Genomic DNA, 27,800 nt, shown 5'->3' with positions numbered 1-27,800 from the left:
CCTCTGGCCTCTTCTTGCTTTTGTCCAAAATTGGTGGGACCTTCTCTTTCAGCCCCCAAGCAAAGAACAGACTTGGCCTTAAGCAGGATTTTGGTTGGTTTGCTTTTGCAAAAAAAAAAAAAAAAAAGAGGTGTGTTCCTTGTATCTGATTAAATTGTGGAACATCTTTCTCCCTTTGTCCTGCACCTGCATGTCTGGTGACCACTGCAACCAGGCCCCCATATGCCCAGTACAGGTCAATAGATATCTTACGCAAAACAAGGGAGAAAAGGGCCATTCTCGGTGCTTTTGAGGAAGACACAATTGTTTCTTTGGAGCACTTTATACTTTTGGGCCAGTGGATCATTTGGTAATCATCTCTGACAGGCACAGTTGTCACTTTCACGCAGGGAGCTCACAGAGTTCCACTGGACTCGGTCAGCTGTGCTCTGAGGTATGGCCTCAGCATGTCATGCGTGGGGTGTCACTGGTCAGAACTCACCTTCATTGTCACTGAGCAGGGAGCACACCCCCAGGAACAGAATATGCGCTTCATTGAAGCCTTTCAGCGAAGTGATTGGTAAGCGTGAGTTCCAGAGAGCAGGAATGCTAGAGCCACGCTCCGGTCCCTCCCCCGCCAAGAACCTGGCTTTCCTGGCCTCCACCAGGGCCCCCCTTTCTCTGAAACCAGAGACTGAGGTGGCAGAAAGCAGCCAGAAGCCAGGGCAGGGCCTGAGGGCTTCTGAAGACAGCAGCTTGGCCAAGAGTGAAACCTTCTGGGCGCAATGTGGTTTGTTCTTTGGGTGGAAGCAGAGGGCACCAATAGCCAGAGGAAAGTTTGTCCTCAGGGAAAAAAAGAGCCAGACCAAGACTTCAGGGAAACCGGTCTAGCAAGGAGGAGGATTTTAGGCATAGGAATTCCAGGGTCAGGTCAACAGAAGACACTTCCCAGGACATTTTGCTTGGCAAGGATGGGGGGCCTGGAGCCGGGGGGTAGAGGAAGGGGCAGGTGGGGGGCGTGTAGCAGCTGCTGGCACTGGGAAGACGTGGGGAGGCAAGCAGCGGGCGTGTTGAGTTGCTCTCAGGCTCCTGTGTGTGACACTCAGTGACCGCCCCCTTGCACCACCCTTCTAGGGAAACACAGACTCCATGATCTTTGGAGGCTTCTGGTACTTCTAGGATGTGTGGAGGGGCCAGGATCCAGGGGGCCTGAGCTGTTTCCTGGATCCACCAGCCTAAACGAGGAACCAAGGGGGAGAGCCAGGTCCTCAGGAGAGGAAAGAAGCCAGCGGGGGTCAGGGGTGGCGTGAAGAGCACACAGGAAGTTGTGCTGCCTGGAGCTCCTTGGACGAAGGGGCAGGACTTCCCTGATTCCTGCAGGGGCTGCTTCAGGACACCCATCCCGACAGAACCTGGCTCTTGCAATCGTGCTGAATCTGCTGCTCTGGAGTCAGCTTCTTGTCTGTCTCCACCACTGGCAAGTTCCAGCTCTTTCTGCCCTGGTGATTTTTCATTCCTTCCCTCCATGATGCTTACGTAGGCCCTGTTCGTGGGCAAGGTCCCTGCCTCACAGGGTTTACAGACCAGCAGGAAGCTGAAAAGAGTATACAAATAACTGCAGGGCAGGGCAGGGCAGAGGTGATCACTGCCTCGGACAAATGCAAAGGGCGTTCTGAGTCAGAGCAGGCCCCCATCTCAGAAATCAGAACTTCTGAACTTCTGTCCACCCAACTTGAATGGTCCTCGTGGAACGGCATCCTTGCCTGTGGGTGCTGCCCTGCCCTGCGCTCAGTAACTCAAGAGTGGAGTGGCTCCTTCCCAAACCCATACACCTTTCCTCTTTTCAAGCTGAGTCTGAAGGCCAGTCCCTTTGTTTCACCCTTGGAAACAAACACCAGCCAAGGGAGTCTGCCCCGGGGGTTGACAGGGATGTGATGTAGGTCAGTATCCTCGTCCCCACCCCGCAGAGGCGGGAGAGCAAAGGGACCGGACAGGAGGCCAGCTGTGGTCGATGAATCATCCGGAAAACGGCAGGCAGCTACTTCTGAGCTAAATGCCATCGGATCTGGCTCCTCACCTTGAGTCCACTGTCCCGGTCTCTAAAGCACTTCCTCTGAGATGAAGCCAGTGAGGGCCAGAGAGCCCTGGGCACAGGGGAATCAGCCAGCGCGGTTAGTCACCCCTGGTACCACGCCGGCAGAAGGCACAGTCCTGGAGGAGGGTGAAGCCGACAATTCTAGAAGACTCTGAACTCTGGGTCCTGTGAATTTCCCCCTCCCTCCCTCCCTCCCTCCTCCATCCCTCCTTCCTTCCTTCCCTCCTCTCTCCTCCCTCCTCCTTCCCTCCCTCTCTCCCTTTTTTCCTTCCTTCCTTCCTCCCTTCCATCTTTCCTTCCTTCCCTCCTTCCTCCATGCCTCCCTCCCTTCCTTTCCCCCTTGTTTCCTTCCTGCCTTCCTTCCTGCTTTGAGCACCTACTACATAAGCCATACACTGTGTTCGGCCCTGGAGATACAACAAAACAGAGATGGCCCCTCCCCATTAAAGAACCTAGCGGGAGAGACTGAAAATAGTGCCTGATGTGTTCTGAGTGCTTGCCATCCGCCACAGACTATTGCAATCCCTTACCATAGTATCAATTCCTTTACTCTTCACAACAACACCATAAGGTATCTACTATTATTATCTCCATTTTAAGGATGACATGGCTGAGCCTGGAGAGATTGAACAGCTTGCCCTAATGAAACCATTTAGAAGCAGTGCCCCTTTCTGTACTGACTCAGGGTGTTGGAAGGAGTTCGTGGCAGCTGGCATGTCCATTTCCCAAGGTGGAAGAGAACAATCATTTCTTGAGTACCTACCGGGGACCAGACACTGTGTGGTCCCTCTACACCCCTCAACTGTGTTGGCACCTAGCTAGGTCTCTGAAGTCCCAGGAGAGGGAGCCCCAGGCTAATCCAGGCGCCCACCTAGGAGCGCCCCCAGCTGTGCTGCTCTCCCTGAGCACAGGACAGCCTAGGATCCACAAGGGAAACTACCGGACACCCTGTTCCCACCTCTGTGCCTCCCCCATCGTTCATCATGCTCCCAGCTCTGGGCCCGGCATGACCACAGGGGCAGCTGTTGTCTAGTTACCATGGAGCAGGCTTGGAGGTGCCTGAACAGGATGTGTCTGGAAGCCCACTGGTGACATCCAGTGATCCGGCCTCTTGATGTCCTGCCTGGAGTTATCCAACCTTGACATTCCTCCTTAGAGAAAGAGGAGAAATCCTATGGAACCCCAACGAGTCTGACTTTATCCTGGTCATACACATTGCTGAAGAAGAGAAGGGAGATGTGAAGATGGGGAAGGCCACCACCTTGTTTCCTGCACTTGCACTTGAAGTTATTGAAAAAGGTTATGAATTATTCCTGCCAGATCAGGGCAATGAGCTGCCCAGTGCATGAGAGTTAATTTCTTTTCATCATTAGACTTTCTCTCCTGTTGGAAATACCAATGTTTGCTCTACTCTGAAAGCTTCTGAATGCTGCAGACTGACTTATTTGGGTAAAAGTCCATTTCTGGTTCCTGGAACTACTTTAAGTGATTATTTTTAAATGCTGGTAACCACAAAAATAATTTATAACTCTTACTACTTAATACTGTAGGAGGACGATGAAACAGTGTTAATATTTCAGAGTGAATTAATTGAAGTGGTCTGCTTTCTGGCTATTGAAAATCTTAGCTGGATTTTAAATTTTTATTATTTATTTTGAACCGATTAAGTAAAGATCTTCACATACAAAGAATATTATTGTTAACAATATTTTTCAAGTCACATGGATTATGACCCATGAGTAAGGTATAAAACCAACTAAGTTGATCACAATCGGCAATTTTTTTGCAATGAAAGAACACAAAAGAATAGAACAAAATGAATAGAAAAAGAATAGAATAGAATAGCCAAAACATGGTAAAAGGTATATTTTATTAAATATTAAAATCAGTTATATATGTGTTTGTATATGTAAAACATATTTTCCCAATTTTAAAAATGATATATAATTTACAAACAGTAAAATTCATCCTTTTTACTATACAACTTTATGAATTTTGACAAATGTAAATGTGTTTCTAGCTTTGTCCAAAAAGTGAGAAAACCACTTAAAGCAAGAGTCTACTTAACTAAGTGGAGATATTCACAAAGAATAAGATCCTTTTAAGATCTTTGGAGGCAGTGACAATTGTCTTATCTAAGAAGATAATTTCACACACCCCAAATTTTAAAGCCAAACAGGATCTTGGAAACTATAGAGTCAATGGTTTTCAGAACTTTCTTTTTACAGTGACAACATTTTTATAAACCAAATCTAACATGGAACCCCGACAGGTAAAAGTAGAATTGCTTTGCATAGAGACCAGGAAACACAGTTTGAAAACCCTCTCGGGCCCAAATTAGGAAACTGAGGCCAAAATAGGCTGAGTGACCACTCAAGGTTGGCCACTCCAATTGGCAAGGCTGGAGTTCAAACTCAAGCTCTTGACTGTTGTTCAAGACATTTTCCATGCTGTCTTGGCCTCAAGAGAATCATAAGTACCACTTAACCCCACCAAAGAGATTGGATGCCTTCTTGGAATAGTACAGTTGGACTATAGGTATTCATATACCAGCACAGAGGAAAGAATAGGCCGATGACCCCCGTGGATGGCAGAAGTACGAGTCTGCTCAGGAAGGCAGAACAGGTTATCTGGGCAACACGAGTTATTTAGGGAGGCTGGAGCCTGAGTGTAAGCCCAGAGCTGGGAGCCCAGGGCCAGGAGGAAGCATGGTGAGCATCCAGAATTTGAGGAATCAGCCAGGCCCTGCAGAGCAACCCTTTCCTGGTGATTCACCCCAGGCTTATCTGCCTTTTTCTTCCTAAAGGGTCATGGGTGGATCCCCACCGCTGGGTTGCAATTGAAATAGAGCCACTTGGTGGTAGGAAAAACTGGCTGTTTCACCTCCTTTCTTCTCTGGGCCCCCTCTTTCTACTTCTTCCTCTCTGGTTTGCAAGTGGGAAGTGGGGAGACGGTAGAGACGCTGTTGGGGGCAGGCCAGGGGGTGTAACACTCAGGCTGGTGGTGTGTAAGTTCTGCATCCAAGCCTTGTTACCCTTGTATCTATTCGGTGAACTTACTTCAGTGATCGGGCTGTAATACTAGGGACACAAAGACCGTCTCGTCGTTACGAGCACACCATACCAGGCAGCCACAAACTGCCATTAAATATCCCCCCTCCTCAACTGCACTGATGAAAAGAGAAAAACAAACAAGGGAGTGGGGTTAGTGACGAAGAACAGGCTTCTATCAGAACAGCTGCCGTCTCCTGTAGAGCTAAGGAAAGGCTTGGCTTTGATGGGCGAACCACCGTACCATACGTTTTCAGAAGATGACAAGGAAGATCTGGTAATGAATATGACCTGAAAAGTCACCCCAGATCTCCTTTCAGATAAATCCCTGTAATACTAAATTTAAGACAGGTGGATGCCCAGTGATATCCTTCAGTTACTAGCTCACACTCATACCCTCCAAAGAGAAATGGAGGTCAGAGGTCAAATGCTCCATCCTCTGGCCTGGATATTACTTATACAAAGTTGTTTCCATTGATATTTCAGGGATCATGTCTCTCTCTTTGTTGAAAGAATTATTAGCACCTTTTTTTTTGTTTACTTTTTGGTCATTTGGGATTTAGGTGTTAAGTGGGGAACTTGGTGATTTTCTAGATATCCCTGAGTTAGATCATTATAGCCTAACTCCAGCATGGAGCTTTAAATTGTTGGAATTCTCAAAATACTAGTGTGTACTCATGCACCAGTACACAGTTAACTTTCTAGAATAATTTTATGGATGTAAGTTTTTAAATATGCCTCCGCATCACACCTACTCCCAAAAAAAAATGTACGCTGAGGGGTATCAGTACTCGTACGGAAATCAGCAGGGACTCCTGATTTAAAATGGAGTGGAGGAAGTTTGTTTTTTATTTCAGGAGGGAGAGTAAGTTTTTTTGTTTGTTTGTTTGGAACACAACGTGAGGGAGCACCCAAGGCTGATCGAGTTGAATATAGAAAAAAAGAACAACACTGAGTACTTAAAATTAAGGGGAGGAAATTGAGAGTTGGTACCGCCTCTTTGGTAAGCAGAAATTGACAGCCATGAAGAGGTGATGATCTCTCAGGTATCATAAGGTCCTGGGGTATCCTGCAGGGGGAAAAAAGGTTTAGGTAACAGTTAATTAATGAGTGAAATTAATGACAGGGGTATTTAATATTGATAATATTTAATTACCTATTTGGCTTGTACATAACATTGCGATAAATAGAAAGTAGATACCTAAAAAACAATCAGACAGATATTTATTGGACAGTTTGGTTGTGACCTGTGCCGTAGAATGAGTGTGGACAGTTCAGACAAGCGTGAGTATGATGAACTTTTCCAAAACCACATTCAAATGAAAGGAAATGGATTATGGATTACTTGTGTCTCCCACCTCAGTTGGAATAGTTACGTGGAATTTTTGCATTTTACATTTATAATGTAAGAGAATAGCAGAGCAGTGGTAAGTGCCGGCTTTTGATTCGTTCAGACTTGGATTTAAATCCCTGCTCAGCCTGTTGACCTGGGACATTTTAGTTAACCTCTCCTAGCCTCAGTTTCCCCATCTGTAAAACAAGGTAACAATGATTTTTACAGAGCTTTTGTGAGTAGAAGATGAAATGATTTATGTAAAACTCTTAGCACAGTACTTGATACATAGTGCTCAAAAAATGGGTACTGTTACGATGTGATATTTATTTTAGTTATTGTGTATGTAGTAAATGTTGATTGATGAACTTGATGAAATAACACATAAGAATATCATAGAAGAGGTTTTTTGTTTGTTTTTGCTTTTTTTTGCTTTAAGCTTATTTGTGCTTAATATTTACGAGGAAGGGAATGGCTTAATGACTTACTGTAATGTCATCTCGGGATCTGGGGACAAGCTCCCTGTGAGAGGCGCACAGCGTGGAGGCCACCACTAGAGGGCTCTGAGGAGACCCTAAAAACCTTTCCTTGGCTGTAATGATGAGGCAGCAGCCCTGGGAAGCCCTGGCTTTTTGGAGACCCAGGAGCCATTCTGTTCATCACGGCTGTTCAAGAGGGCAGGTAATAACAAGAACCCTACAAGAGCAGCTTGTAGGAACCACTTCTACCAGAGACCTGGGAGCATGCAGGTGGATGTCACCAGAGACAGCTGGTAGGTGCCAGGCTAGGGAAACCCTGTAGCTCTGAGGTCATTCTCCGCCTCTGCCACGCCACTGAGTTACCCTTATGGGTGCTGAGGATGCCGTCACAGAGTAGAACATCAACTTTGAGACAGGAAACCAGGTAGAGTTGGGGGGGGGGGGTTCCGAAACTCTGGGTAAGGACTTAACAATAACAACGAAACCCACCTTGAGTCACTACGGAGCCTTCAGATTCCCAGTGGAGACTGAGACCAAAACAGAGAACTGATGGCTGCGCGTGCGTGAATGAGATGCCCATAAAACCCTTGGAGTTTGGGGGCCACACAAGTCCTGTGCATCCTACCTGCAGAGATGATGGCAGGGTGTTTCTGATGGTGCATTATCATGGGATAAACGCCCTGGGTACCAGGGAGTCACTCAGGGATCTCCCAGCTAGTGATGCAAGAGGTATGTCATCGCTTTTTATCAAGCATCATTGGTCAGTGGCTTACAGGTGGGTCTGAGTGGGAGCAGTGAGACCAGTGCCTGCAGAGGCAAAAGCTGCAGCACAAACCTGGGATCTGGGCGGAAATGAAGCTTTCCCTGCTTCCCAGGGAGTTTGGCCTCTCCGGACTGGGGCAGGGGCAGAAATCTCAAGCCTTGGTTTTCTTGTGGCTGCCCTGCTTCTCTGGACTTGGCATCGTCTCCAAAAGAAAAAAGAGCTGCCCACCGGGGTCAGGCAGAAAATGTGCCCTAGACTCATTCAAAGAAGTGAATGCCAGCCGCGGGAAGCTTCGCTCTTTTCTGAGTCTTCCCATAAACCAATAATTCAGGAATTTGCGCAGGGAGGAGGCAACTCTCCGTCCGAAGTCGAACAACTCCCCGTTTAAACTTGTGCAGCGCCGAGGCTAAGTTTGCAGGGCCTCCCTCCCCTGCGCTGGTCCCAGGAAAGGGCAGGGGCGGCCGGGGAGCTGCGGGCCGGCCCGCTGCCCGGACCGGAGGCTGCACCCGGGGCCGGGCTCCGAGGGAGGAAGCCGGGCTGCGGGGCTGGGCGGCCCGGGTCGGGGGGCGGAGCAGGTGAGCCCGCGGGGTGGGAGCGGGGAGCGCACTTGTACGTGACGTTGGAGTTTGCGGCAACCTCGGAGCGGGAGGCTGTGCGCGCGGGTGCGGAGTGGCTGCGCGGCCGGAGACGATGCGCTCCGCGGGGCGGCCGCCGCAGTGAGCCCCGCGCGGAGACGGCAGCCCGGGAACGCAGGGCCGGGGCGGCCAGCCGCTCGCGCTCCTCCCCGGAGGAGGCCCCCGGGCCCGCGAGGCGCGCTCCAGCCGGCCCCAGCATGTAGGCGATCGGCGGCGGCGCTCCTGCAGGCGGAAGGCTCATCATGAAGAAGCACTCGGCCCGGGTGGCCCCGCTCAGCGCCTGCAACAGTCCGGTCCTGACCCTCACCAAAGTGGAAGGTAACGGCCCGGGGCGGCGGGGCCTGGAGCGGGAGCCCGGCACCCTGTTACCTGTGGCCCCCGGGCAGCGCCGCGCGCCTGCGGGGCTGGCGACTCGGCCGCCCGGCTGCCCCGAGATGCTGCGGGCTGCCCACCCGGCTGCCTCTCTCCCGGGCTCCTCGGCTCCTTCCAGGCCTGTCCTGAGTCTCCTGGGTCTGGGGCATCCCACCGCCGCCCCCCCCCCCACGCCCCCAGGCTGACCAGAGGCGTTGCTCAGCTGCCGGAGGCGGGAGAGGGTTGGCTGCCGCAGGCTGAGACATTTCCCCCCCTCCCTGCCTCGCTCTGAGCCTTCCCCAGCCCACCAGCCAAGTGATGCCCCGCTCCGTGGCAGGGCCAGCAGGTGAGCGAAAAGCCACCAGCAGCCTGGAAACGTCTTCTTTCCCCCCAAGTCCGGGGACTTGAGGCAGAGCCCAGGAGAAGGAAGAGCCCCCCGGCCCCGGCGGCCCTGGAGAGCTGTGCCTTACTCAGACCCAGCGGGCATCGGGCAGGAGTACAGAGGACCTTGCTTTCCCATGGCTGGAGGGGGGGAGCAGAGAGAGACAGCCTCAGCCCCGGACTCCTCCTCCCAGGAGGCAGAGGTGAAGTGCCTGAGTCTCCCTAGAGCTGGCCAGGTGGGCCAGGTGGGGGGCTGGGAAGGGACCGGCAGCAGGGAGAGGAAAGGCAGACCCCTCAGTTCCAGGCCCTCACTTTGCCTGAACGAAGGAGCCCAGTCAGACAGGAGCCCGTGGGCTCTGAGAGTGAGCCCGGCTTCTGCTGTGTCCCTGGGACGGCACCCTGGAGCTGGGACCTCTGTGTGATGGTCTCCGAGGACCCTGTATCCCCTCGCGAGCTCATGATTGTTACAGTGAGGCTGAGAACCAGTGAGAGGAAGACGGAGGCTAGCAGGGCAGTTGTGGGCTCCGCACTCGGCGGGCCCACAGAAGGCCTCCAGTAGCTGTCCTGGTACCATTACCCCCCATCCTAGAGATGAGGACTCAGGCCCAGAAAGGTGGATGGATTTGTGCAAGACCTACAGCTAGTAGGTGGGGAAGCAGGAATGGAATCCCGCGCTGTTGGATACATGCTTTTCAGAACGTCACTGTGCACTAACCGGCAACTGCTTACCTATTTCTCATTTCCTACCTTTAGGAGGTTGATTTTTTTTTTCCTTTGAGTGGCTGTCTCCTCCCTCCCCCCACATCCCAGTCTTAGGAAAGAGTTGGTATCAGTGAGCTACACCTGAATTCAGTGCGTGTGCTACCTCTGGGGTCGGGGTGAGGCATTGCATTTTCAAGCCTTCTCAGGGATCTTGCCTAGATATGTGCGCAAGTTGGGAAGGGGAAGGGTTGGATGTTCGCTTCCCTTGGGGAAACTGGAAGTGTCTGCTCGTTCATGGGGTCTTCCTGGCAAGTTGCTCGGCCCGCACTGTTTAAGTCAGCCAGGTCAGCTCTGCTCTTCAGCAGCGGGTACCTTCCCCGGGCAGCCCCCAGCCCACCTTGGGCAGGACACGTCCCAGGAGCACTCGGAGTCAGGCTGGGCATGTATGGCGGGCCTCCGAGGCTGGGCACTGTGACCTCGTGTGCTGCAGGGGACAGGGGGTGACACGCCAGGCACAGGTGCTTCCCTCTAGCCACGCCTGGGGTTTGCCTTCAGGGGGTGAAAATGGGGATACCCTCCCCCAAGTCCCTCAGGGCTACTGCCGGGTGAGCTTTGAGCCTCCTGTTCACAGGGACAATCATGGCAAACCACGAGCTTGGTTTTTTTAAAAATAAATTTATTTATTTATTTTTGGCCGCGTTGGGTCTTTGTTGCTGCGCGCGGGCTTTCTCTAGTTGCAGCGAGCGGGGGCTACTCTTAGTTGCGGTGCGTGGGCTTCTCATTGCGGTGGCTTCTCTTGTTGTGGAGTACGGGCTCTAGGTGCACGGGCTTCAGTAGTTGTGGCACGTGGGCTCAGTAGTTGTGGCGCACGGGCTCTAGAGCACAGGCTCAGAAGTTGTGGCGAGCGGGCTTAGTTGCTCCGTGGCATGTGGGATCCTCCCAGACCAGGGCTCGAACCCGCGTCCCCTGCGTTGGCAGGCAGACTCTCAACCACTGTGCCACCAGGGAAGCCCCACGAGCTTGGTTTTTAAACCAACATTTGCATGTAAATGTCTGTGGATAGTGGAAAGTGTATTAAACTAAGAATCGGACAGATCCGGGGATCAAGACTCCCCTTATGCAGTTTGATGTATATAAATCATAAACACTGAGCCTCGGTTTCCTCAACTGTAGAAGAGAACTAACCACCTACCTCGGCAGAATTTGGGGAATGAATACAGTGAGGAAGGTAGGTAGGTGACAATACCTAGCACATGGCCTGGCACACAGTAGGTGCTTAATAAATATCTGGCAATCCTCCAGTCACAGACTGTCTCGCACCTTCAGCAAACCTTCTTGCCTGTTCTCAAAAGAGTGCGTGTGTGGGGTATCTAGAAGTATCTACAAGCGTCTAGAAGTATCTAGAAGCAGCGTTCCAGTGATACTAGAAAGTCTCCAGTGGCCTTTTTGTATAGGATACCTGTGTGTGTGTCAGCAAGAGTCTGCAGGGCAAGGCTGATTAAACCTGCCCTGGGTATGCCTAGACTTTCATATAGCTCCTTCTCTCTGCCTGCTTTTTTTCCCTTGGTATTTGTGTTCAATTTGGCTTTGGGTCTATTTTTTGAAACCATTTGCATCCTGCGTGCTTGTTTTGGAAGTGTTGAATCATTTTGTTTTGCCTCGGATGCACAGAATAAGGTGGTCCCCATACTGTGGCTGTTTCTGTGTGGATGGCAGGCAGGCTTCAGGAACGGAACACAGCCAGCAAGGAATATTTATTAGCTTGTGCGGTGTGTCTTCTAAGGGGAGGCAAGAAGGCACCAGCATGTGGTACATATAAAACCAAAATAGAAAATACAGCGCTTAGTGGAACTCAGACACAGGAAGGTGGACGAGATGACTTCATTTACCCAACAAATACCTCCTCCGACCCTGCTCTGCGTCCTTTGTCTACTCCGCTAAGCCCTGGAAATGCAAAGAGGAGCAGCGCTAGCTTCATTCTCTTAAGGGAGTTTCAGTCCAATGGGAAAGAGACATACAGATAAATAAATTATCCAGCGCAAGGTAGTAAGTTGTGGTTCAGAGCTGGGGACAGAGTATTACAGGGACACTGATAGCTGGGTAATCTGAGGAGGCCTGAGCTTCTGAGGTAGAGGCATTGCAATGGAAGTGAGAAAACTTGTCAGGCAAGGAGGGGAGAGGCGGCCTTTTCGGGCAGAGGGAATGGCGTGTGCACAGGTCTGGCCAGAAAGCGTGAGGAGTCTGCAGCTGGGCCTCAGGTAGGAGTCGAGGCTTGAAAAGGGACTTCCAGCCAGGATGGTGGCGTCTGTCCCGTCTGACGGCACATCTTGTTTTCATGTTCCTTTCCTGGCGTTCCCACTGGACTCAGACCCTGAATATTGATCAGAAACACATCTTTAGTAGAGTATTTACTTGGATCATCTATATTCACAACCAGCTAACTCACGTTCAGTAAAATTACATGCACTGGAATTAATGTAAAATTACATGCACTGGAATTAATGGTTGAGAACAAGACAGTAAATTCCCGCAAGAGGCCGGCCACGTGTAGAATTGCGGAAAGAATGAGGGTTTTGGAGCTGGAAGGACTGGGTTTGGGGCCCGCCCCTCCTGCTGGACCAGGTAACTTTGGCTTAATGATGAGAGCTCTCTGGCAATCAGTTTTTTGGTATGGAAATGACAGTTACAATATATCCCTCTTGATCATGAGAGTAGGAAATTCCCTGGCTGTCCGGTGGTTAGAACTCTGTGCTTCCACGGCAGGGGGCGCGGGTTCGATCCCTGGTCGGGGAACTAGGATCCCACAAGCCGCGCGGTGCAGCCAAAAAAAATAAAATTAAAAAAAATGAGAAAGATTAAGATGCCATTGGCAGTCACAGCAAGGGAGACAGGGGACGTCCAGTTGAGACACGTTGAAGGTGAGGCTTTGGCGGTTCCTTCAAGGGCAGGTGTGGCGTGTAGGAGACAAGGACCCGGGAGAAAGAGGGGGTGGCGGCCGAGTGACAGCTCAGGGGGGAGGTGGCCCCGTGGAGGTGTACAGGCTTGCCCAGAAGCCTGCTGGCCACAGACGCCAGGGAGACAGGAGGCAGAAGAGGAGGCAGACCCCAGATCCTAGGGCATCGTGGAGACCCCAGGAAGAAAGCCAAGAAAGAGGAAGCGTGGTGGAGTGTCAGGTACGGCCAAAGGATGTGGTGGTGTAGAAACAGTTTTAAGTGGGTGCTGGTCCCCCAGCCAGATGGCAAGGGTGAGTGTTTGGGGAAGGAGAAGAAAAGCGGGTAAAGGTGTCCAGCAGGGAGAGAGGTGGGGGGAGTTATGCTCTGTTTAGGGGGCAGGGGAGGGACTTGGGGAGAGCAGGCGGTTCTGGAAGCCAGAGGAAGGAGGCTGGTGCTGGGACAGGTCTGTGGTGGCCCCAGGAGAATGTGATTGACGCAGCCGGGGGAGGGGGAGGGGGAGGGGGGAGGGGGCCCTGGGAGAGCAGAACCAACCAGAGAAAGGGTGGTTAGCCCAGCAAAGGAGAAGGGAAGAGAAGAGGGCAAAGATGCAGAGAAATGTGGGCTGCTGGGGAGGGAAGCCGAGGACCTGCGCTGGTGACTTGGATCTTCTTTGTCATGTGTGAAGTGGCACCGTCTCCCAGAAGTGATGGATGGGGATTCGAATGAGGGATGGAAGGCTCGCAGAGGTGGGACAGTGTTCGCAGGAGCTGTATGGGAGAGGCAAGAAGAGATGTAATTCTTAAAAGCCTTTTAGGTGAGTGACCCGTTCTCACTGGTTAAGACACTGTGTCACTTGGGGGGAGCGTGTAGGGGAAGAACCCCGCCTGGGGGCAGGGGACTTTTTGTGTCCTGCTCTGCCACTAGCTGATTCATGTATCGGACGTGTCTCCTCACCTCCTGGAGCCCAGGCCTCTCTTTTCTGAAAAGAAAGGGGATTAGAGTAGATCTTCCATTGGCTCTTTCAGCAGGAACAGTCTATGAGTCTAGTAAGTAGCTTACTCATTACCAGAGCTTGGTTTATTTGATTAAACCCTTTACTAGCTCTAACCAGAGAGCAGAGCTCTGAGGGAATTAGACCCAGGACAAGTCAGAAGTTTGGCGTGTGTGTGCACACGTGTATGTGTATGTGTGTGCATGTGTGTGCTTGTGCATGTGTGTAGGTATGTGTGTATATTTGTGCTTGTGTATGTATGTATGTATGTGCATGTGTCTATGTGTGTGCATGTGTGTATATATGTGCCTGTGTGCTTGTGTGTGTGTGTGTGTGTGTGTATATGTGCTTGTGTATATGTGTGTGCGTGTGCATGTGTGCATATGCGTGTGTGTGCGTGTGTGTTTCAGGGGTGGGATTTGGCATTGGAGCGGGAGGAGGAAAGAACAGCTAGGTGAGCACTTAGATTCTGTGAATCTTCAGCAGCAGGAAAGCACGGCACTCTAGACAGCACCCCCCGATGATGGGGGTACAAAAAGCGGTCTGGAAAGACCCCAAAAAGGAGCATGCAACTTCTCAGCTTTGCCTGGGGCTGGCCCAGGCGTTTCCACAGCAAAGCCTCTCTGCCCGGCATGAGCTCAGCCCACGCAGAGGGCCTGCCCTCGGGGAGGAGTGAAGCCGAGGAGGACACCTGTCATACCTTAAGGCCAAGTCCACTTGGGTCCTTGACCACGCAAGCTCAGTCTGCCTTACAAATGTACGTTACACGACTCCACATCCCGAGAACAGGACGTTTTAGAAGACACTGCTTTGTGCATCAAGATGAGTTGTGTAAGCACCCAGGCCGCCAGTGAAAATATCACCCTTGTTCCCCTGCTCCCGTCCAGGGGGGAAGGCTCCACGCACCCCTTGCTTCCTGGGGGGCCGTGCTCCACGCAGTCTGCCCTCCTGAACCCCGCTCTCCCCGTGAGACATGGCAGCCAGACTCCCACCACATGGATGTGAGGGCATCCTCTGATGAAGAGAAATGGCAGAGAAGAGGGGCATGTGCTCGTGTCGGTGTTCGTGTGCGGGTCACCAGCAGCGCTGGAATATCCCCTGATCTGTCCCTGGTGAGCGCCTGCTGTGTACAGAGGTGTCATGTGCCCAGGAGGGCAGTGGAAAGGGTGAGACTTCGGGAGGCTGAACGGGCCACGATTGGCAGGCACAGGGATTAAAACTGATCCCCTCCAGCCCAGGTGTCTTCAGACCACGGGTCCAAACAGGCCCTTGCTCCCCTCCCAAGTGGCCTCTTCCCTCCCGCAAGGCGCAAAGGGCATTATTTCAAGCTTACCCATAGCCAGTCACGTTCTCACAAGTCACGTGTGCCTTGGGCTGTGAACATTCCAGAATTGTCTTAAATCCGCTGCAAGAGGCACTGTGATTTGGACATTGGGAGTTATTCGGGGACCTCTAAGGATGTGAGGAGTGGGGCAGAAAAGCCGGTACAAGTGTCTGTTCACTAGAGTGGTGGTGATGGCAGGAGAGTGGACCAGATCTAGGCCTGATTCAGACTAGCTCTGCAGCTGGGTGGAACTTCCGGGGAATCTCGGACAAACCTCCCATCAGCCCACTCCACCCACCAAAAAGCACCCTTCATTCACCTCCCAAATCTGTATCCACACCAGGGAAAGAATTTGGGTTTTTAAAAACAACTTTGCAGCTGCCATGTTTTCTTCTGTCTCTACACACTGATCTCTAGGAATCACAACAAAGACTTAAGCAATTCAGAGAAGGCAGACAAATATAAAGTAGTACCTGATATTTCTAATCTAGTCATCTGTGGCAGTTCTTTCTTTCTTTTTTTTTTAAATATATCTTTTATTTTAGAATAGTTCAGATTTACAGAAAAGTTGCAGAGACTGCAGAGAGTTATTAAATACTTCACATCCAGTTTCTTCTATTATTAACATCTTCTATTAGTATGGTACATTTGTCACAATTAATGAACCAATACTGACGCATTATTATTAACTGAAGTTCATACTTTGTTTGGGTTTCTTTAGTTTTTAACCTAATGTCCTTTTTCTGTTCTAGGATCCGATCTCAGATACCACATTGCATGTCTTTCTAGTCTTCTCTTGGCTATGATATGGCAATTATTTCTTCTCCTAAGAGGTTATCACAGTAAATAGTCACCCACAGCTTGTCACCACATCCTGTCCAGCACAGTGACAGCTCTTGGTCCGTGCCTCACACCTTCACAAACACACCGCAGTCCCCTCTGTAATACCCTCAGGGTCAGTCTGCTCAGGTTGCCATGACAAAGTACCGTAGCTTGGATGACTTAACAGACATTTATTTTCTCACAGTTCTGCAGGCTGGAAGTCCAAGATCAAGGTGTGGGCAAATTTGGTTTCTGGTGGGGACTCTCTTCCTGTTTTGTAGATGGCCACCTCCTTGCTGTGCCCTCACATGCCTCCCCTCTGTGTGCACTAAGAGAAGACAAGAGAATATAAGGCCACCAACCCTATCATATCAGGGCCCCACCCTTATGACCTCATTTAACCTTCATTATGTCCTTAGAGGCTCCATCTGCAAATACAGCCATACCGGAGGTTACAGTCTTAGCGTATAAACTGAGGGAGGACACAGACACTCAGCTCATAACAGCCCTCATTCCATGGTGGTGAGTCCCCGCCCGGAGTTCCATACATACTCAGGATGTTCCAAATTTAAAAACAGAGAGTCTGTCCTCTTGGAATCTTGAAGTCCCTCTTTAGTGATGGGCAGTTCTGACTGGGGTGTTCACCATGGCCCTGATCAACTTCCAAAGGGAAGACTAAGGATGCTCTGCATTCCTCTGGATGCTTTGGAGTCAGACAGACGCTTGGAACTGCATTCAGCCCCTCACTAGTCTGTGACCTTGGGAGAATAACTGTCAGACCCTCAGCTGTCCCAGCTGCAAAGCAAGGATAGTCATGCTCCAACATTAAGACAGGTTTTTAAAAAAGGCATATAATCTCCTGGCAGAGAACATGGCATATATGCTGTGTGTTTAACTGGCACTTGGGGGATTCCCTGGCCATCCAGTGGTTAATACTTGGCGCTTTCACTGCCGTGGGCCCGGGTTCAATTCCCTGGTTGGGGAACTAAGATCCTGCAAGCCACGTGGCACGGCCTAAAAAAATTAAAAAATAACTGTCACTTGTGTTTTACTTCCCTGTGCCCTCCTTCTTCTCCCTTACTCAGAGTCAAGTTTAATTATCTGTGGATTCTATCTTTTCCCAGGGACATGTGCCAGTCAGGAGCACGGCTGAGGCCTCAGCATGTATGAATAGTGGGAACATTTTCTGACCCAAAGTCCGAGAATCCAAACAAATGGTCTGGCGACTGCAGGTGGGCATCATTGGTCAGGATATGTAAAATCAGGATTGCTTTGGGGACACCCGGGGCCCGTGGTGGCCTGATACACGTGACAGCCTTTTCTTCCCTTTCCTCCAAACCACTGCCTGAGAAAAAACAATCACCCATAAATTCACTGAGCAAGTATTTAATGAGTAGATGAGATAAACAAAACCCGAACTGCATTTTTGGGAGATGAATTACACTTGCAAATGGCCATAAACAAAAGCTTTCTTCCAAGCTCCTGATTTTATAAAAGCTATTTAGTTGGGTGGCTGGGCCCTGAACGGGTATATGCATCAGTGATCAACAAATGGGAAAACTGTTCATCAAGCCCTCTTCCCCTGGGCGATCCAGAAAAATAAAAGGGTGGTGGCTCTATTCCCAGAGCGGCCGTCAACTGTGTTTGGATTGGGTTTGGAGACACAGAACCATCTATGACGTGGACACTGTAAGCCCCTCCACTCAGACTGAGCAAGCTCTCCTAGGGAAGGGGGTGTCTGCCTTATGCCCCACAGTAGGTGTCAATAAATGTTTGTTGGCTGAGTGGCCTGAAAATTTAACTAGTCCACCCAAGAGAAACGAAAACATATCCACACAAAGACTTACATGTGAGAGTTCATAGCAGCATTATTCACGGTAGCCAGAAGACTGGACACTATACCCCTGTCCATCAACTGATAACTGGATAAACAAAATATGGGACTTCCCTGGTGGCGCAGTGGTTAAGAATCCGCCTGCCAATGCAGGGGACACAGGTTCGAGCCCTGGTCAGGGAAGATCCCACATACCGTGGAGCAGCTAAGCCCATGCACCACAACTATGGAGCCTGCGCTCCAGAGCCCACGAGCCACAACTACTGAGCCCTCGTGCCACAACTACTGAAGCCCTCACACCTACAGCCCGTGCTCTGCAACAAGAGAAGCCACCGTGATGAGAAGCCCTCACACCGCGATGAAGAGTAGACCCCACTCGCCACAACTAGAGAAAGCCCGTGCGCAGCAGTGAAGACCCAATGCAGCCAAAAATAAATAAATAAGTTTAAAAAAAACCCAAAAACAAAATATGGAATATCCTTATAGACTACTACCCAGACGTGAAAAGAATGAACTCCTGATGCATGCTATGTATGCCATGGAGGAACCCCAAATACATTATGCTAAGTGAAAGAAGTCAGAAGTGAAAGTTTACAGATTCATATGAAATATACAGAGGAAGGAAACCTGTAGACATGGAAAGCAGATTTGTGGTTGGCTGGGGTTGAGCGGTGGGGAATGGGGAGCAACTACAGATGTGCATGAGGACCCATTTTGAGGTGATGGAAATGTTCTAAGACTGGATGGTGGTGATATAGTTTCACAATTCTGTAGATTTACTGAGGATCACGAATTGCACTCCTGAAACAAGTGAATTTTATGGTTATGAAAATGAAGCCTCAAAAAAGCTTTGAAAAATTAACTGTATAGATCTTACTGATGGAGGTGTCATTGGGAGGTGTCTTCTCCTGCTCTCTACACGATGCTATCTCTCTGCTTTCAGGAGGCTGGGACCAGGCCAGCCAGTGGGTGGTCTTTGAGCCCAGCGCTGGGTCCCTCATCCCTAAGACATGACCCTTGCACTTTCTAAGTGCAAAACTTCCTGGACACTTCTTCAGAGAGTGTCACGACGGGTCTACTTATTCTCAGGGGACCTCAAAAAAGAAACATTTGTGTTCTCTTGGAAGTTTGCAAGAGCCATTTTATGGGAACTTGAAGTTGAGAGTGAGTGATTTTCCAACTGTTCTAGCTTTCTCATTGGAGAAATGGCTTTCACTAAATAAACTTAAAAAGCCCCCAGTTCATCATTTGCTCAGCAGAAAGCAATGGACAGCTCATGAGACAGAGGACTTGCCTGGGTCCCAGAATGAGTTAGGGGCTAAACCAGACCTCCAACTCACCCATTAGGACCTAGAGTTTCCTTCCGCTGGGCAGACATTGCCTCTAGGTACTGCTTGACTGAAGAGTGCATATGTTTTATAAATTCCTGGTAGGAGAGAAGTATCAGGTGTGATTCTGCAGGTAGGACTAATATATGGTTTCAGTAAATTGCCTGACTCTGAACAGAGCTCAGGATGGAAGTTCACGCACAGGTATGGTTATATCTTGGCACGCCGTGGAGTATACATTGTATACTGGAGAACACTCCCCTTACACACATACATACACACACACACACACACCCACACCCACCCACACACACACACTCCTTTCTCCAAAATGCTCAGTGGAAGCAGCTCTGGTAATAGAACTGGGAAGAGTCCGCCTGTCCCCCAGCGCTTCTGAGTGAATTAAGTGGCGTAAACAAAGCGTTTAGAGGCAACAGTGACCGCATCTGTCAGCACAACCATTGGGCCAGAGAATATAATCTACTTTGCACTGAGCCCAGAACTCTTGACTCAAGTGCAAGGTTAGGGTGGAAAGTTCAAGATCATAAGTAAAGGGGTTGTTAATGGGGAGGGGTTGTTAGTGAGTGAGGGTGACATAAACAGTATTTCTAGTTGTGTGATAATAGTCAAAGGAGCTGGGACAGGACACAGCATGAGGCTCATTCAGTACTGATTTCTTCGAGGCACTCTGTACTGCCTCTTTCAGGGTGATACAAGAGAGATACCAAGCACAGAGGAATCCCTCGACTTGTTAACTTAGGATGGGAGAGAAAGTAAACCAAAGTTTCTTGCACGGGAAGATACGAGAGGCTTTTGAGAGCGGATATTATCCACCCCCGCCCTGCCCCAGTGTAATTTCTTCTCTCTGAAATCTGAGCATCAGTTGGACAGCTTGTTGAAAATGACCTTGAGAATGGTAGGGTGGGTTGCATTTGTTGCGTTTCAAATCCAGAGAATAAACGCGTCTGCTAACCAAATTCATTATGTCATTCTATACTATGCTTCAACTAATTTTATCTGTTTGTTATGGACACTGGGGCATGTATAATGTATATTTACTTCCTAGAGAATGTAAATTCCAAAATCTGAATTTGCTGAAGTCCCTTCCACCAGCCTGGCAATTTCTCCTACTGCGTATCTGACCAAAGCAAGATTGAACGTCACAGTGGGGCAAGGAAACGGTGGATTTCAGATCTCGCCACCTTCCTCACCGCTCCTGGGGCAGACCAGGTGTGTTCCTGACCCTGAACTTTGCTTCTCTTGTTCCTCAGCCTTTCTATGCTGCAAGGCCCAGGCCAAGCTTCTGCTTTCTCCGACTCTTCCTGCTGTGGTCACAGCCCACACTGGTTGCGCTGTCTTCAGAATTTGTGTTACAGTCAAATCTCTCCATTTGTAGTTGTTCTGTAATTCTTTCATAGACCCATTTTGTCACTCCCAGATAGACTGTAAGTTCCTGAAGAGCAGGACGTAATCATGTTTTATATTTATTTATTGACCGCCCAGAGTTCTTGGCACATGGCAGATGGAGACTTCATGGCAACTTCCTAGCGGATTGAAATGCTCCTAGGATGCGTCGTACGATACAGAGTCCTGTGAGATTTATAAAGTCCATGCTCTTATGCATCAGGTTAAATGACTGCTGGCCGAAAATACAGTATGATCCCAGTTTTGCTGTGTGAGTGTGTGTGTGTGTGTGTGTGTGTCGTGCAAAGATACAAAAGACTGGGGAAAGTGCAGCAAAATGTCCAGCGATATCTCTGGGTACTAAGATTAGTATACAGTGCATTGCTTTTTGTTTATGCTATGCAGTACTTTTCTAAAGATTCTATAAAGAATATTTTCAGTTTACGTGAAGTAGGTCTAGTTTAAAAGAATTATTAGGAATGAGCGGGTATTGAAATTGATAAGTGATTATTACTATAAGAGACTCGGTGCGGTGAAACGGAAAGTTTGCAATGAATTAGGTTTGGATACCTCTGATTCTTTACGGGTCTATTCCAGTGTTTCCCAAAGTGTGTTCCAAGGGACCCCAGTCCTATCCCAGGTGTTACATTTAGATAATATGGGAAGCACACATTCTCTAGCTGCCTTTTGGAAATCCACCACATCCATTAGCCCTGAATACTCCTACAGCAAAGGAACCTGTCTGACTTACCTAGTGTTTCCCAAACTTTTCTGATTGTGGGATCCTTTTTTTCTTATAACACCTGTTCACTGCATTACACTTTGGGAGACATCGTTCTATCTTATTTTTAAATAGTAGAGCGCAGAATGTCTTTATTTTGTTTGTGTATTATCAGTATTCCTCTGGTCAAATAAGCCAGAGAGGTTACAGAGTTGGAGAATAACTTCTTTGATCCAGATCTGTAAAAGCATTTGAACAGTACGATCTTACATGATTTGGTGATTTTTCTTTTTCACTGTAATAGTAGCATAGCATCAGTCTTCACTTCATCCTTTAAGTTTTAAAACTTAAAACTTAATCTGCCATAATGCAAAACTAGATGAAAAAACATGCCGTGAGCCTGAATTTTTTTCAACCTCCTCCAGACTCCCTTCTTAAATGGCCAGTTAGTACCGTGAAACTGCACTTCCTTTCTAGGTGGACTTTTTTTTTCATCTCCGTAATTATCTTTTCAGTAGGACTTTCTGAGAGTTGATGCTGGTAGTCAGGGAATCTGCCAGCCCGCAGCACTGCTTGAAAATTATCCCAGTAGTGAAGGGTTGCAGCGGCTCACCCCAAATGTCAGGGAATCAGTGTATAAATTGAAACATGCATGCTTCTGTCTGAAAATGAATTTGCCGTAACTTGTAGGGATTCACTGTGAACAAAATCAAGACGTCCTGGTGGGAGGGTATCAAACAAAAGGGGAGGAATCTGCCTTGCTTTTGCCCCCCTCTGCTTCTCCCTGCCCTGCAGCCCATGCCAGAAACAGACAACTTGTTTGAAGTTCAGAGGTGGTCAGCCATTTGGTTTTCCAAGGGCTTTCTGACTCAGATATATACACACATGAAAAGAAAGAGGAAGAGGGAGATTAAATATTAATAAAGCAGGTAAAGAAGCACAGTACAGATGGGGTCAAGGATTTGGGGTCAGTGAAGACATTATCTCTCCTTGACCAGCCGCGAAGGCTTAGGATGACCTTTGGCTAAAAGAGATACAACCAGGGAATTCCCTGGTGGTCTAGTGGTTGGGACTCAATGCTTTCACTGCCAAAGGCCGGGGTTCGATCCCTGGTCGGGGAACTAAGATCCCACAAGCCACGAGGTGAGGCCAAAAAAAACCCCAAAAAAACGGATACAACCAAACCTGGCAATTAATGATAGGATTAGCTAACCCCTATATAATAGGCTACCTTGAATCAGGATTTTGCCTCATAGAATTATTATATTTCAGACAGTATGATGTACAAAACTTGGTTTCATGGTATTAGAGCTTTTTAAGTTACTGCCAAGTTTAAACAAAATCCATAGAGTACATTTGACGCCAATGTATTTTGTACCCATCTCCTGTACCCCTATAATGTGTGCCCTCATTCAGCTAAGTGCCTGGCTGAACATATAAAAGGCAAGTAGGCTGTCCCCCTGGAAATTCACATCCATCCACGGTCACACCTTATACAAGTTACAGCTCTGTTTAAATTTCCAGCTGACTGACCTGCACACAATCATGAATGAAAACCAAACAGTGGAAAATAACGCCTTTTCCACCTTCTCATGGTCTGTGGGAACACTGCCGCTGCACGCCGTGCTCTGGCCTGTAGCCTGGTTTCCAGAAGTCACACAGTTCGCAGATGGAGCGTCTGAGGCCTTTCACAGCGCCAGCTGCCAGAGGCTGTGGTTTTTAAGTAACGCTTCAAAGTGGGACTGACGGCCATCAGCTGGAAGTCAGTAAGAGCAAATAGAGAAATAAGAGAGACAGATCTTTTTTGGCTCTCCATGCAAAAGAAGATGAGACTCTTGGCATCCCTGCCCTTAAGTAACAGGCAGGGAGGAGCTTCTCTCAATGTCCTGGGAGCTCTTAGAGGTCAAGGCCTGTGACCTCCTCAGGGGGGGGAATCCCCAGCCCCTAGCACTGCTCAGGCCGCGTAGCACATCACTCCGGGTGAGCTGACACTTGGTGAACCATTTCGGCCACTCTGTGTGTTCTGGAGAAATGCTTCCACTTCTCCAGATGGGCCCAGAGAGCACCTCTTGAAGTAAAGATTCTGACGCCAGGGTTCCTGAGATTCTGCACTGCCAACAGGCTTGGGGGATGGTTCTGATGCTGCCAGACCATGCACCATCTTTTGAGGGTCAAGATTCTAGAGGATAAGGAAACCACTGAAAATGTCTTTAAGTTTTGTTTCAGGAAGCTGCCTCCACACGCCCCCCATCCCCCTCCCCCCTCCCCTCCCCCGGGTGGCTGGCCATGACAATGACAGTTGGTTGCCCTCTTGCTCCTGTTCATCCTGGCCACGGTGAACGTGTGGAGGCCCCGGTTAACCGTGCCCCTCTCTTCCCCCAGGGGAGGAGCGCCCCCGGGACCCCCCGGGCCCGGCAGAGGCCCAGGCGCCGGTGGGGACCGACCCCGGCGGGAGGCCGAGCCCTCGCTGCTGGAGATGTTCCCAGGCGCAGCTCAAGAAGATCTTCTGGGGCGTGGCCGTGGTGCTGTGCGTGTGTTCCTCCTGGGCCGGTGCCACCCAGCTCGCCAAGCTGACCTTCAGGAAGTTCGATGCTCCCTTCACCCTGACGTGGTTTGCCACCAACTGGAACTTTTTATTCTTCCCGTTGTACTACGCGGGGCACGTCTGCAAGTCGGCAGAGAAGCAGTCGGTGAAGCAGAGATACAGGTAGGTGCCTCCGGGATGCCAGGATGCCGGCCTAGCACTGGACTGTTCTCCCGATCGCTGATGCTACCGGGCTGCCCCAGTGGCGGGCACTGGGAGGGGCCAGTGGGCACCGTGGTGAGAGGGCACCGTGTCACCTGCTGTCTTAGTGAGGTTCCAGGCTTGGCGTTCTCTCCCCTCAGAGTGGTGAACACCTTTCCTCTGCCCCGAGCCCCTCAACGCTAGGAACTCCTTTATGTTAGACAGGAGAAGGCAGCATCTTCCAGAGGTGCGCTGTGGTAGGTCCCCAGAAAGGGTAGAGATGGGAAAACTCCGTAGCTCTTTTATTGCTCCTCGGACTGGGCTGGGGACAGGTCCACGGAGCCAGGTCACTCGTCTGCTTCCTGTAACTTACCTTCCCACGTGGCAACGTTCGTGGTGAAGATTACTCCTTTCCTCTCCAACCCAAGCCTTTTCCTCCTTTGGTTATGTGGTTGCACGGGTCTCAATATCTGGCAGACCCATGGGGCCGTCAAAGTCAAGGTACTCTTTGAGCCCTGTTGACTGTATTTTCTCGTTGATATGATCTCACTGTATTTCCTCATTGGTATGACCTCCCTTTAAAAGAGGTCAGAAACCCTGACGCCAGCCCTCTGCCACAACGTACAGCAGGGCTCCCCCAGCCTCCTTGGGAGTCAGATGGCCAGTGTTGGCCTTGGGGTCTCATCTGTGCCAGTCCCTGGATCTCATGGTCGCCCAAAGCTGAGGTCTTCTGTGGCTACGTCAAGGACCCACTGTTGGCCCAAATCAGATCTACTCAGAAAAAAAAAAAAAAAACCCAGGGAAAGAATGCTGGCCAAGGTGACCAGATAGGCCCTGGGAATGTATCTTTCGTCAGCCCCAGAGGTGGGAAAAAATTGCAAGGCTGAGGGCTGTATTACTCTTTCACTACCGCCTTCTTCCCCACTTTACCGCCACCCCACCAAACACCCCCCCCCCCATACAATCACCACGTCCCATTTACCATCTGCTTCAGACTTCAGCCCCATTCTGAAAAGTTACCCTTAGAAGTTGCAAGCTAGCTAAAAACATCATTGGGTCGAAGGAGCAAGGAGGTTTGGGAATGGAGGTTACACTCCGATCAGAATTTTTTCTGAGATTCTACCATTTTGTCACTGTAAAGTTAGACTTGGAGGTGTAATGTTCAGAGGGAATTTGGACCGGCTCCTTTAAAAGACCAAGTTGTAAGTCAGAGCACTCATTCTAGAAGAAGGAGCACCGATGGAGCTCAGATTGAGTCACAAGACCAGCGTCACAGGTCCCCGTGGTGGAAGGGACTCAGAGGGAATTCTCAAAGCGTGCGGCAGCCTGGAGCCTGGAACCGGAGCCCAGGCCTGGGGCATTGCCAGCGTTGACTTAAACCAGTGGCTTCATGGACCAGCCAGAAATTGCTCTGAACAGCAGCTAAAAGCAGACTGAAACAAATCCGTTTAGAAACTTTGACAGGGCCCCAGATTGTCCCAAAGGCAAGAGAGAAATAATGGCCTGCTTTTAGTCACAGAGAAAAGCAAGTATTCAGTAAATGATGTATTTAACAGTAAAGTAGCCCTGAGTGTATTCAGTTTGTAATTAGGAGTTTGCCTTTCTTTAAACGGAGTAGAATATTTTGCTGCTGCCTCTCATAAAGTGAGCTTATGTGCCCTTTCTTGATGGAGAATTACTGGAGGGAAGATGAAACGGTCTTTCCCTGCTTCCTTCCAACATGGCAGCTCAAAGAGGGCCTCCCCCTGAGGAGCAGTACCCTCTACTGCCCTAAAGATGTATCCTCAACATGACACTTACCCTGGGACAAGACTAGCATTGCTGGCCACTTAGGGCAGGCCTGGCACCATTAACCAATTGTGCTGAAAACAGCACAGAAGGAGCGAAGCTCTTTTACCAACGAAGTTGGGTAAAAGGTCAAGGGAGGGAAAAATGAAAGGTCATTGAAGCAGATTAAACATAGAAAGACATCACACCTTGACTTCCTTGATTTCCTTGATAAGGAAGCTTATTGTCTTCCTGTAAAAAGTATCTGGGAAGAATCGTGAGAGAATGATGGTCACTGGTGTGTCAACTGGGGAACAGTGCAGGGCAGGGGGCAAAACCATAACTTGATTAGAGAAGCCAGTTAAAACCTTGCCCAATTTCTGTAATAAAGCTTAGCTCACCACTTAAAAAAATCTTCCTGATTGTAAACTGTGTTCTCCCTGTGGCTAAACAGAGCTGCTAATTTAGCAACCAATTATTGGGTATGTCGGTTAAGCCATGCACACCACTGGAGGAGTGAAAGAACATTCTTTCTCAAAAAAAGGGAGAGAAAAATGTTAACGTCACCGACTTTACTTAGGAAGTCATGACTGTGTCACAACTCAAACTGGGAGTTCTTTTTTTTTTTTTGGCTGGGTTTTTTTGTTTTAATTGAAGTATAGTCGATGTGCAATATTATGTAAGTTACAGGTGTACAATATAGTGACCCACCATTTTTAAAGGTTATACTCCGTTTATAGTTATTATAAAACATTGGCTATATTCCCTGTATTGTACCATACATATATCCTTGTAGCTTGTTTTATACCTAGTAGTGAAGCCGAATCAGGCATCTGTACCCCGACACCGAAATGAATCTCAGAGACAGAATTTTGGGCGAAGTAGAAAGGAAGAGCTTTATTGCTTTGCCAGGCAAAGGGGGCCACAGCAGGCTAATGCCCTCAAAGCTGTATGTCACGACCTGGAGGGAGTAGGGAGGAGTTTTATAGCAATGGTTCAAAGAGGAGGACGTGATCAGCTCGTGGACATTCTTCTGATTGGTTGGTGGTGAGGTAAGCGGGAGTCTGCGTCATCAGCCTTCTGGTTCCAGCCAGTCTGGGGTCTACCTGCTTGTGGGCAGCAAACAGTTAACTTCTTCCACCTGGTGAGGGTTTCAGTGTCTGCAAAACAGCTCAAATACTGTTATGTGTATCCCTTGAGGGGGAGCCAGGACCCTGCCCCAAGGCTGGGCTATTGTTTCCTGACTACTCTTCCCTTGTCTCTGCATCCCCTCCCTTCCCTGATTAGCATCTGTTTGAACCTGCCCTTTGGACTCAGGGAAGGTCTTGGAGGCTAAATGAAGCCTATTTCCTGTAATCAACAAATGGGGGGGGGACACAGGAAGGCTTTTGTGCCCAGGAGCCCCACAGAGTCCTGCTTGGTATCAGTAATTTGTACCTCTTAATCCTCTACAGAGTTGGGAGTTCTTTGAACAGACTTTAGGAGTCCCAGAAGTCAAGGCAAACTGAAATCACATCTTCCATGTTTGTGCTTGTATCAAAACGAATGGAGAAGATGGAGAGTCAACTGAGGAGATATGTCTTTGGGTGAAAGTGTTGCAGCAGGGAGCTGGGGAGGAAAGGGAAAAGGTAGAGACCGTTTTCAGAGAGGGAAGCTGGCCCAATAAGCCAGCTTTATCTTGTGGTTTTCAAAAAGCAATCATGTAGAAGTTTCTTTTCTCTGAGCCCTCCCCGCCGAGGCTACTTCCCCAACGTGATGCTAGAAGAGTCAGCCAAAGCACAGGGAGGAAAGCATGTGGGGCCTCACACAGAGCTCCTCAAACCCTAGGCGTCTCCGAGATCTTGTTGAAGAGCCGACGATGATGCCGTAGGTCTGTGTGGACCCGAGGTTCCGCTTTCCTAACGAGCTTCCAGGAGATGCTAGTTCTGCTGACCCACGGGCTGGGCTTGGGCTGTAAAGGCCCTGGAGTTGTTGAGCCTCAGCTGCACGGTTTGTAAAAGGTTGCTGATCTGCCCAAGCAAGTAGGAAGCAGGACTCACGGTACCACGTGAAACCGGCGAGTGACTGGCTTCAGGCCCCAGGGCTGTTTGAGTCCTAGTCCGATGTCACTTGCAAGGGAGGGGAGGCTCCATGGGCAAGTCTTTTAAGCTCCGGGAGCCTCAGATGCTCGTTTGTAAACGGAG

The 27,800-nt window shown here is 49.6% G+C and overlaps 1 protein-coding gene across 2 annotated transcripts in view; it reads left to right on the top strand.

Moving 5' to 3' along the window:
• The window catches only part of SLC35F3 (solute carrier family 35 member F3), a 296,426-nt gene that overhangs the window by 190,320 nt on the left and 78,306 nt on the right, over positions 1–27,800 (top strand). The window contains exons 1-2 of one of the 2 annotated variants that reach the window (XM_068548843.1): positions 8,577–8,652; positions 23,508–23,832. In XM_068548843.1, the coding sequence (XP_068404944.1) occupies positions 8,577–8,652; positions 23,508–23,832 (401 nt within the window). Of the gene's footprint in view, positions 1–8,576; positions 8,653–23,507; positions 23,833–27,800 lie in introns of those variants that run through there. The other variant, XM_068548842.1, reaches the window with a different exon arrangement.

This window comes from Eschrichtius robustus, chromosome 7 (genome assembly GCF_028021215.1).
Source record: "Eschrichtius robustus isolate mEscRob2 chromosome 7, mEscRob2.pri, whole genome shotgun sequence".
Classification (NCBI taxonomy): domain Eukaryota; kingdom Metazoa; phylum Chordata; class Mammalia; order Artiodactyla; family Eschrichtiidae; genus Eschrichtius; species Eschrichtius robustus.
This window is presented reverse-complemented; position numbering and strand designations above follow the sequence as displayed.